Below are 12,449 nucleotides of genomic sequence, written 5' to 3'. Positions count from 1 at the left end.
TGAAGCCTTGAGAGATTATTTAAATACTTTTAATGTGTAAATATTAGACCTAGAGTTTGGGAGGTAAACTAATGAGATACACAGAAAACTAAGCAAATTTAAGAATCATACAGTTATTAGCTCTAGAGAAAATAAAATACTGCATAAAAGAAGAAAATAATTGTATTTATGGCTACAGAAATACTGGGTATTGGTCTAACAAAAAAATATATAATTACATTGGAAGGATGGGCATTGGGCGCCCTTTTGTGATGGGAGGAGGAGGAGGAGGAAATAGAGCCTAATCCTTAACCCTGATAGTGGAAAGTCAATTTTTAACATGAAAAAATCAAGAAAAATCAATACAAGTCTAATACTTTAAAGCACGGAGGCAAATATAAAAAATTACTATTAAACTAATAGAGTAGAAGTGATCATGTAAAGGGGGAGAAATGAGGAGGTACATCTTTCATAATAAACCTTGTGGAACTTACCTGACTCTGTAAACATTGAGAATTTATAACCTGATTAAAATTAAAAAATAACTTTTAAAATACAATTGCATAATAGACATGCATTTAATTGAAAAACATTGTATCTATGAATGACATTGGTCACTTCTGATTATAATTTTTATTAATTCCCTTTAGCAACTTCTAAGTAAATATTTTAAAAATGAGTCCACTAATTACTAGAAATGTGCTCAGGGCTTAGTTATAATTAGTGCCACATAAAGAGCTAAATTATCATTTGGAATATCATTCTGCATTTCAAATAATATCCTAGGGTAAAACTAAGCAATATGAAAATTGAGTTTCTCTCAAAAATGATCAACCATTGATACTGATTTTTATTCCATTCCTGAATAAGAGAAATTTAGTTTGGGAAATTAATTGTATGAAAATAACAGGTAAAGGTAAAAAATGATATTGATCAAAAACATTAAGCAAAATCTCCAACAAACATTGCTTTCGCTCTACAGACAACTTTTGCTAATCTCGCATTGTTTCTTCAGTCAGCCTGTGTTGTATGGTGCTTCCTGGATATAGCCCATCTCTGCATTTAGGCAGTCACTCTTCAAGTCTCTCTCCCCTACTCTGATCCATTCTTTATACACCTCTGGGTAACCTGATATGAATAAACCCATATTTTTTCTGGGTTTATTCATACTAGAATGGTTCCAAAATCTTGAAGCCCAAGGCTGCACCTGTGTTGAAGTCCTCTGCTGCCCTCCCATGGCTAGTCTACACACTACATTCACATAGTCTTGAGACCTGACCTGTGGATGAATTTGTTTCTTTAAGTTTTATTTATTTAACTAATCTCTACACCCCACATGGGGCTCAAACTCACAACCCTGAGGTTAAGGGTCGCACAGCCTTCCGACTGAGCCAGCCAGGCACCCTGAGACCTGACCCTTGGAATCCCAGAAGCTGTTGTACTGGAATCATGTGGACCTGAGGAGTAAGAAAAATCCTAGAATGGTAAACATGGAGGAATACACTAAATAAGAAAGAGATTCATTCAATCAACTGTTTATTGAGCATGTATCATGTTCCAGGCACTGTTTTAGGTGTTTGGAATATAGGTGTAAACAAGAGTAAAAAACTCTGCCCCCCTTCCTATTAGGACAGTGACCCAGCATAGCGTGTTAGAGATATAACACAGTTAAGAGGGTGTGCAGATGTGGAAGAAGGAGGAGCCAACGAAGGGTATCAGAGCCTGAGTGGAGGCCGTCTCTTCCATGCTGTGGCAGTGTTGGGAGATCGGTTACATACAGACAAATTGATCAAATACATACATGTACTAAGGATACATTTTTTATTAAGGACAATGGATGCCAGCTTTCTCACAATCAGAGAAGGGAGTTCTCTGGGAACAACATGGGAAAAGAGAAAACTAGAATAAACCCTGTGGTGTGGGATTGGAGTTGGAGATACTGATGTGAATTCAATATAAATGGATAGATAGAGTGACGAGTATTGTGCATATCCTCCTTCTCTGGTCATTGACGGGGCCTGGCAACAGTGACACGCTAGTGCCTAGATCTTGTTTTTTAAATACCATTGTCCACTGTGAAGGATCAGTGTTCTTTGGAGAAATGGGTGATTTCAGGGCTGGAGCAGGGAAAGAACAAGGTGAGTCTTAGAACATCCCAGGATGTTCTAAGAAAACAAGAAGGTGCTCAAAGAATGATGAGAACATGTCAAAATAATGCAGAAGCGAGCTTGCAGGAGCTCCACTAGCCAAATCATGGACAGCGTGAGCATCAAAAATAAACGATAGTAATAGATTATAATTCATTATAACTTGAATAAAACAGGAAGCCATGAGTCCATACTGATACAATAAATAAATGCATAAGTTGAAAATTTGATAAGGAACAATCTCAAAGTACCTTACTCTTCGCAAATACTTCACAGGGGAGGTGACTTCAGACATCACCTTCATCAAATGACTGAAATGAACGTCACCAGTAATAGAACATTTCAAAACCACATGCCACCTAAGAGGGCACAGTGAGAACGGCACAGCCTCACTTCCGTGGTACTCCTGCCAAAGAGGCACAGCCTAATCTAATCAGTAGAACCTCAAAGCAACCTTGGGACATTTTACAACATAACTGATTTGTGGTCTTCAAAATTGTTAGTTGTAGAAGTCAAGGGAAAAAAAACCGAAGAGATGATCCAGATTGAAGAAAACTAATAAAGACCACCAAATACAATACATAATTCTGAATTAGATATTTTTACTGTAAAGAACTTAGAGGGACAATTGATGAAATTGAATGCGATATGATGATTAGGTGGTAATTATGTAGCACGGTTAACTTCCTGATTTGGGTGATGTTTTAAAGTTATGTAGGAATCACATACTGAACAATTCAGGGCCACATGGGCACCAATTTACTCTCAAACTATTTAGAAAAATAAAAGGCCTTTGTACTGTACTTGTACATTTGGGGGAAATTGAGTTATTTCAATATGTTTAAAAAGTGGGAAAAATCTGGGTTTTTTTAAAGTTTTTTTTTAAGTAATCTCTACATCCAATGTGGGGCTTGCGAGATCCAGAGTAGCATGCTCTACCCACTGAGTCAGCCAGGTGCCTTGAAAATCTGTTGTTTTAGAAGTTATATTTCAGCAAGAAAAGACAAAATAATAAATAAATAAATAAATAAATAAATAAATAAATAAATAAATAAGATATGTGGTCTATCCAGTGGCTATAGGCATGAGTCCTGGGGACCTCCCACAGTTAGAAACTAAATAGCAGAGAAAAGGCCAGCCAGCCAGCCAGCCTGGCCAACCAGGACTGAGAAGGAGCAATCCGTGAGGCCGGATGTAAATGAGGAGAAGCAGAGGGAGAAAGAGTTTTCTAGAAGTATGAAGTGGTTTACTTCGTCAAGTACTGCTGGGAGATCATGTAAGTTGAACAGAGAATGGGCGATTACTAGAATTGGCCTCAAGGAGTCACAGAAGGAGCCATGAAGGAGAGGTTTCAGCTAACTAAGGATAGCAGCCAGGTGAAGAAGGTTTGAAAAGAGGGGCACCTGGGTGGCTCAGTCGGTTGAGCTTCTGACCTTTTAAAAAATTAATTAATTTATTTATTTTGAGAGAAAGAGCATGCATGAGTGAGGAAGGGGCAGAGAGAGAGAGAGAGAGAGAGAGAGAGAGAGAGAGAGAGAATCCCAAGCAGGCTCTATACTGTCAGCACAGAGCCCAATGCAGGGTTGGATTTCACTAACCTCAAGGTCATGACCTGAGCCAAAATCAAGAGCAGGAAGCATAACCAACTGAGCCACCCAGGCGCCCCTGAGCTTCTGACTCTTGATCCAGGCTCTGGTCATCATCTCACAGTTTGTGGGATAGAGACCAGTGTTGAGATTGGTGCTAACAGCCTGGAGTCTGCTTGGCTCTCTCCCTTTTTCTCTCTCTCAAAATAAATAAATAAACATTAAAAAAAAAAAAAAGGTGTGAGAAGAGAAGGTGAGGGAGAAAAGGCAGGTGAGGACATGGAGTCGGTGTATACAGATCTCTCATCCCAGAAGTCAGAATGATGTAGTTAGAGACTTGTGTTGGTTAATGGAGGTCTTTGTAAGATGGGAGGTTACCAGGACATTTTGTACAATGGCAGGGGTGATCCAGCAAGGAGGGGAAAACTCAGGATGCAGGAAACACTCAATTAACTTGGAGTAGTGAGAGGGATTCAATCCGAGATTGCATGTGCAGACAGTTATTGGCGGGAGCAGAGGAAGAGAGGTAAGGTGTGACCACTGTCATGGTGGCAAGGAGGAGAGAATTTCGTATGAGGTTGCTTCTTTTTTCTCAGTGTCATGTGAGGGCAGGTGATATACTGACGAGAGAGAGTGGAAGATGGGTGGTTGGGTGTGTATGCTGGGTCTTTGAAGGGAGAGGAAGAGAAGTAAAATAGTCATTTTGGAGAGTGGGAACACCACCATAGGAGTGCAGAGAAGTCAGTAAGATGGTCATGCAGACTGAGGGCCCATGTCAGATTTGTGGTTATGATAGTGAGATCTATCAGAATGCTTGTGGGTTTTTCTCCAGCAATATCTAGCTATTTGGGTACAGGTGAAGACATAGGATATATTAAGAGTGCCAAATATATATATTTTTAATACATATATTTTTTCTTCAGAGACGCTAGATGGGTCTAAACAAAGACAGACAAAGCCTTTAATGATAATGTTTGTATTTTTTTTACAGCATGCATAATTTCACACTTGTGGTTAATCAGCAATTATTTCAGGATTTATTCATTCTGCATGAATCTAAGTTAATAAAATTAAAGAACAGCAACAACTCATCTAGTCCTTTATATTCCTTCATAATCAGAAAAGTGCACAGAAGAATTCTTCAAAGGGCTAAAATAGATTGACACATAAATTGTTAATTTATTTTTAAAGGAGTATGAAAGCAACATTTCTGAGAAAACATTTAAACCAAGGTCACACTTTAGAAAAGCAAAATCCTTAATTCAGGCTGTTTTCATTTTTGTCATTTAGCATTTTTACTTGATATTGTCCAACAGAGTGTTTTGGTTTGGTTTGTTTTTGTTATTTTTCTGTGTGTGCGTGTGTGTGTGTGTGTGTGTGTGTGTGTATTTTGTTTTTGTTTTTACTGTTTTTGGAGATGCCTGAACAGATGAAGGCATCAGATGCCTATGAAGCTAGAATTTTGCCTATGATCAATTTGTTGTAAGACAATCTTCTGTTACATTTTTATAAACTACTGGGGAGTAATAAAGATTAAGTCTGGGCTATTTCTTTAAGAACTGAATGTACTGGAGATGTATTTGATAGGCAAGATTTTAGATAAGCTTTCACCAACATTATTTCTATTAGCAAACTGAAAAATGTTACAGGATGACTATCAAATAATAAACACATTTGTAAACAAGCCTTTTAGAATAAAGACCATATTTTGCTCCTGCATCTGTAAAAATGTTATTGTTTGAAAGAATGGTAGTGTGACCTTTCACTCAATCACTACTCCCTTAAAGGAAAAAGACCTAGAATGAGCTGAAGAAGGAAAACTCCAACAGTTACACTCCACAGTTCCGAACATACTGAGAGACATCTTTGTTTCGACAGTGTGTTTTCCACGCCACCCTGTAGAGAATGGTGAAATAAATGGTGATAAGGTTAAAACACATTTCATTGTAATACACATACTTCAAATCCTCTGGGAGAACAGAATGTTTTACCACTAAATGGACAACAGGCTACAGACAGATATTGCTATTTATTAAATGGAGAGATGTACACCAAGTATATCGCCTCCCCCGAAGCCCTCACTAGAACACAGAATGCTGAACATAAACATTGATAAATGCATTCTGCAATAGCACCTGCAAAGTGCTTTCCACATTCACTTAACTCCAAAAGTAGTTTCAAGATATGACAAGGAACTGATAGAGTGTTGAGAATCGTAAAAACTCTAGAAATCCTCTAAAATAAATTGAAGAGTAAAAGAGTAAGATTCTATATTTTTAAGTTTTTATTTAAATTCTAGATAGTTAACATATAGTGTAATACTGGCTTCAGGAGTAGAATTTAGTGATTCCTGAGTAAGATTCTAAATCAGAGGAAGTAGATTGTTTCTAGGTAGCTCCTTGTTTAGCGTAAGTCTAGAGCTGCAATGTTCATTCTCAGTAGCATACTTTGGTCTTTGAAAATCCTCTCTCATTTCCCTTTTTTTTAATTTAATTTTAATCTTTATTTTTTACATTTATTTATTTTTGAGAGACAGAGTGAGACAAAGTGAGAGTGGGAGAGGGGCGTAGAGAGAGGGAGACACAGGATCGGAAGCAGGCTCCAGGCTGTGAGCTGTCAGCACAGAGCCTGACTCGGGGCTCCAACCCGCAGACTGTGAGGTCATGACCTGAGCCGAAGTCAGACGCTCAACCGACTGAGCCACCCAGGCGACCCCCCCCTTTTTTTTTAATTTTTAAAATGTTTATTTATTTTGAGAGAGAGAGACAGAGTGCAAGTGGGAGAGGGGCAGAGAGAGAGGAAGACAGAATCCACAGCAGGCTCCAGGCTCTAAGCTGCCAGCACAGAGACCGACGGGGGGCGCTTGAACTCACAGACTGTGAGATCATGACCTGAGTGGAAGTCACACTCAGACGCTTAACCCACTGAGCCACCCCTCTCTCACTTTTCTCTTAATCCTAGGGCAAAGTAGCTTTCCCCACTAATGCTTAAACGTACCATGCTTTAATGCCTTGTGGATCACTGACAACCCTCTTTGCACATTTTACAGCTTGACTGATGTTATCTTGCAGCAACTCTGAAAAAGAGATGGTGAGGAATGAGAACAACTTCCAGAGAAATTTCATTGTAAGCTTAGACATAGCCAGCATTATTCTCTTAGGCTGAGGAAAGAACATTAAAGTAATATTCCAAGAGTCCATTTATCTGTGAATGTTGGGGGAAATTTTTGTTTCATTCCATCCCATTTGGCATGAGATAAAGCATTCTGTTTCTCATTTACCAAAGTCATTGGAAGCTCTGGAATTAACTAATGCAATAGAAGGTTGTCTTTTTAAGTAGGGACTGTAAAAAACACAACAAACAAATAAAAAAACCAAACAGAGACTAGCAACTTTTTAATCAGCAGTTCTACTACCAGAAATCTATCCTAAAGAAATAATAAAAATGCACCTGGAGATATAGGCACAAGATGTTCATGGCATTTAATAAAGGGGAAAAAGCAGAGGAACCTAAGGGCTTACCAATAAGAGTTGGACCAATAAGGTATGGAACGTTAATTTGTGGAATTCTTTTCATCCTTGAAAAAGAATACAGCTTTGTATTTGTTGACATAATTTTGTGTGATAAAGAGCAAGTCGTAGGCAGTATATGTAGTACAACTTCATTTTTCGTAATACACACATTGTTTACATGTTTGTGTGTAGGTTCATTTGTGAATGATATAGCTTTGTAATTCATATACATGATTGATACATTTTGTGGAAGAATATATACTAGAAGTTACCAGTGGTCATAAATCTCTGGGTAGTAAAAATTTTTATTCAATGAGCACATATGTTATATAATATATTTTTTAAAATAAATCAAAAATAAATTATCTGGATAAAAAATATATTCTGAGATGAATCTTGTCTACTAGGAATTTTAACATTTAAAATTAACAGTATCAGTTTTACTATATTTCTCCAATATTTTTGTGCACTAAAGATTCCACATTTATTTCTATTTTTTATATGAGTTCAATAGAATATTTGTTTCACCCTAATTAAACAAATCCATTAATCAACTTGTTAGGTATAACAATAATTATATAGGAACTGTATTTTCTGAAGGTGCAAGTTATATGTTATATGTAAGTGATGAGTCACTAAATTCTATTCCTGAAAACATTATTACACTAAAAATAAGTGTAAAATTAAAAATAAATAAAATTTAAACAATGTCAAAAAATAAAAGGCACCAACAATAAAATAAAATAAAATAATTCAGCAAAAAGGAACATATACATGAAAAAAGTAAATGGCTGTTTATTATACTAACGTCTCTAAATTTCTATGTATTTAGGACATTTCAAAATAAAAAGTAAAAACAATTTTTAAAAAAGGGCCACACAACCAAATTATCCCTAAACCTCCCCAAAGAGAGTGGGAGAAATGACATTCTTTTTGACAAGCATTAATAAATCCATTTATAATAAATTAATAGATCATTTCAGAAACTTGCATATATTAGAAAACATCAACTTTTTATGATATAATGAGCTCTTTAATTTCTTAGGGAATTATGAGGAAGATAATAAAGCATTTCTAGACATTGAAATAGAGTTTTTCTAGGTCGCTGATGAATCTTTCAAGATTTTTCATTTGTATTGAATCTCTGTTCTTGTAAATATAGCCAGATGAGTCCTGTGCCATCAATCAAATATCATCGTGTCTTACCGCTGCAGGATACATGACAGGCATTTTCTGCATGGGGGGTTTTGCCATCATTACACCAGTAACGGCTATTAATCTGAAATATCCCATAATCAGTGCTTCGGCTTCCAGGATTGTAGTTTGTAGCCCTTGTGTTATAATCACTTTCCCATTTGGCCACACACATCCCTGAAAAAAACTTATTTTTAGTTATAAATATCAATACCACCTGATTTATTTGTCATACCATAATCAGTTCTAATTTGCTATTCTATTGTTAATGACTTACTTTATAAGTATAAAGGTGTGTTTTACTTGTAAATATATATATACATTTATATTTAAGATTTTATTATTAAAACTTTTTTCAACGTTTATTTATTTTTGAGAGACAGAGAAGAAGAGCACAAGTGGGGGAGGAGAAGAGAGAGAGACACACACAGAATTTGAAGCAGGCTCCAGGCTCTGAGCTGTCAGCACAGAGCCTGACATGGGGCTTGAACACGCGAACCATGAGATCATGACCTGAGCTGAAGTCGGCCACTTAACCAATACAGGTGCCCCTAAGATTTTATTTTTTAAAGTAATCTCTACATCCAAAATGGGGCTTGAACTTAAAACCCTGAGATCAAGAGTTGCATGTTCCACTGACTGAACCAGCCAGGCATCCCCAAAAATATTTCAACACTTTAGTGAGAATCCTTTTGTTAGCAAATCATTTTGTAATGCTAATGAACAAGATAGAATACTTTCAAAATATTAAAATAGCTGTTTCTTCCATTGCTATTACCCTTCCCCTGCTCCCATCTTGCAGGCAAGATTTAGCCTAGAATAGGAAAATCAACAGAGTTGTTAAGTGAATTTTAAAATTAATAGCAGATATGTACGCTGATGGAAAAACGCTTTTTATCAGAAAAACTAAGAATTTTCTGGGAGAAATAAATTTTCTTAAGATACCTAAAGGTGAATTTGGTTATCAAATTAGAATCTGGTAAACAAGAGATATAGGGGCGCCTGGGTGGCTCAGTCAAATCATCCGACTTTGGCCCAGGTCATGATCTCACCATTCATGAGTTAGAGCCCCTCATCAGGCTCTGTGTTGACAGCTGGGAGCCTGCAGCCTGCTTTGGATTCTGTCTCCCTCTCTCTCTCTTCCCCTCCACCGCTCATCTTCTCTCTCTCTCTCAAATGAATAAACATTAAAAAAAAAAAACCCAAGAAATATAAATAGGAAAGACTTTTTCATCTATCCATCCACTCATTCATTCAAAAATAGTTATTGGAGCGCCTTGGTGGCTCGGTCAGTTGAGCATCCAACTTCTGCTCAGGTGAGTTTGAGCCCCAGGTCAGGCTTGCTGCTGTCAGTGCAGGGTCCGCTTCCGATCCTCTCTCCACCTCTCTGCCCCTCCCCTGCTTGCACTCTCTCTCTCAAAAAAATAAACATTAAAAAATGTTTAAACAGTTATTGAGAGGAAATGTTTGAATTCAACCTGAAAAATATAGTGATCACATTGACAAATATGGACTCAAATATAAAATAACTTTTACTTGGACATATCTCGAATTATGTGGAAGAAAATGAAAAATAGTTAATCGACTATAGTGAGAATAGTAAAACGGGATTTCAAGCTGCATTTCAGGGATCCTTACACACACAGTAATTGAGGGGAACTGCACTGAGAGTTCAACATAGGTTTTTAAAACTTTGCTGTTAAAAATCCCATGTCATGGCAGGGAAATTTAAAAAGCAGAAAATACTCATTACTCTAAGCTCATTTTTTTTGGAACCAAGTTCCAAACAGGAAATACCTGGAGTCAAGTAGAAAGGACTTGATACATATTCCAGGCACTCAAATGTATCTTTTAGTCAGACTTCATCTGCCACTAAACCTGGGGCAACTGGCAAATTCAGCTGCACTCGAAGAGTGCAGTGGGTCCCGGTGTACTTAGAATGGCATAGAATTTTGCTCTCCCATGCCCTCATTCCTTCTTCTGGCATATCTGATTCAAAAGACACGAGTTGATATTTGTAACAATTGTAAGCACACAGACCCTCAAAGAAATAAAAGAAGTCCATTCATTCAAAGCCTCTTTCTTATTACTCATCCTCTGGCTATTCCACACTCGGCTAAGTACTTGCACGTATGGAGAGGTAACTTACAGGTCGCCAGGCTGACACCTTTAAAGCCATCCATCCCAAGTCTTTTCAGAGTTTTGGCCAGCTCACATCTTTGAAAGATCTTGCCCTGGACGGTGACGGACAGGAGGAGAAGCCCCAGAAAAAGGAGAGCCTTCATGTTGACTAGGAAGCCAGATCTCTAGGCTGACCAGGGCAAGCTGGCTTCAGTATTTAACACCTTTTAACTTCCTTCTTCTCCTAGTCCTTTGGGGGCTCCACCCTTTGAGAGATGGGAAAAACAGGAACTTTATTGGTTCACTGACTTTAAAAGTTCTTTTTTGATATTTGAAGAGAGATATTCTGATGTCCTAAGAATTAACCTACAGGAAAATGATGAAATGGCATTAAAGACTTGGCTCAGGAAGCATGGGGAAGTAGGGCTGTTTCCAAAGCAGGAATCGTCTCCTATTTTATTATGAATTTGAGCAACTATAAAGAAAAATAACCTGAACGACCATGTTACACAACTGAAAATGGGGTCCAATTTTTTATGTTGCCTTCACTATGTTGTCTTCATCTTTTTCACTTACAATTATTTTATACACACTTTCCCCCAAAGCACACGGTACATTACCGATCGTTTTTAATGGGTATGCAGCATGATACCATATTGCTCAGCCATATTCCCACTCCACATTTTTTGTTGCTGTGATACATTTTTTGGCTTATAAATCTATGTTTTCCTATTACAAATAAGCCTCATGTGAACAATTTTCTAACTTTTTGACAATGCCTTATCTCACATTTTGATGTTAGAACATAAAGGGTCATTATATAGCAAGGGGACTTTATAATCAAACCTAAAGACAGGGAGCAGACTATGCCACCTAAAAACCTTCCCCTTTGGCATAAAGATTATTTTTTTTTCAACGTTTATTTATTTTTGGGACAGAGAGAGACAGAGCATGAACGGGGGAGGGGCAGAGAGAGAGGGAGACACAGAATCGGAAACAGGCTCCGGGCTCTGAGCCATCAGCCCAGAGCCCGATGCGGGGCTCGAACTCACGGACCGCGAGATCGTGACCTGGCTGAAGTTGGACGCTTAACCAACTGTGCCACCCAGGCGCCCCTGGCATAAAGATTATTTTGAACTGAAGGCAATTGAGAAGCAGATCCAAGAAAGCTCTCTGCCCTCCGACTATATGCCTGAAAACAGAACCTAAATTTGTACAGAAGTTAATCACTGACAACCCTACAAGACAGCCCCAGAGGACTCCACAGAACAAATTTTACCGACTAGCTATTATCTTCCAGTGGCCACTAAATATTTATCTTCCCACAGTTTGCTACCCTTGGAAGCCTAAATCTCTTCTCCTCTGTTTTGTCACTGTTCTAAAAATGTATTGTTCTTTGGTGAAGATACTATGTAAGCCCAAATTCTAGCCACCTCCTTGTGTTAGCATCATCCGTGCATTTCTCCCAAATACACATGAGATACACATGTTAATAAACTTATTTGTTTTTCTCTTGCTAATCTGTCTTTTGTTACAGAGCCCCAGCTGAAACCCTAAAAGAGTAAGAGGAAAATGATTTTTCTCCTCTGGTACAGCTTCTGCTGATGAGGATGGTACAGTAGAAAGCTGGATCATTCTACTATCCCTAGAGACTGCAGTGCAGCTATGACGGAACAAACAACAGACCAACAGAAGGTAAGAATCCTTACCACGTCAGTCTCCCAGATCTCTGACTCTAGTACCCAGTAAAGGGAGGAATACAAACATTTCTCTTTGTCCTTTCCTTTCTAAGCTCATAATGGCAGGAGAGTAACTTTGGTAAAATAGATCTTGAATCATGAATTTGGTTTGGGGTTCCTATAGGTTATGGATTCTTAGCCTCCCAGAAGTTTTCATGTTTGCATTGTCTG

At 37.8% G+C, this 12,449-nt stretch overlaps 1 protein-coding gene across 1 annotated transcript; it reads right to left on the bottom strand.

The window, feature by feature from the left end:
* Window positions 1-4,696: 4,696 nt before the first annotated feature.
* LYZ (lysozyme) lies at window positions 4,697-10,703 on the bottom strand. Its single transcript, XM_030323191.1, has 4 exons — window positions 10,568-10,703; window positions 8,431-8,595; window positions 6,710-6,788; window positions 4,697-5,608 (listed from the first exon to the last, which is right to left on the bottom strand). Exons 1-4 carry the CDS (start codon window positions 10,701-10,703, stop codon window positions 5,542-5,544), a joined length of 447 nt encoding a protein of 148 aa, XP_030179051.1. The 3' UTR covers window positions 4,697-5,541.
* Between the last annotated feature and the right edge of the window lie 1,746 nt (window positions 10,704-12,449).

The sequence above is a fragment of the Lynx canadensis genome, chromosome B4, assembly GCF_007474595.2.
Source record: "Lynx canadensis isolate LIC74 chromosome B4, mLynCan4.pri.v2, whole genome shotgun sequence".
NCBI lineage: Eukaryota > Metazoa > Chordata > Mammalia > Carnivora > Felidae > Lynx > Lynx canadensis.
Note: the sequence above shows the minus strand (reverse complement) of the source record. Positions and strands in the feature narration are given on the sequence as shown.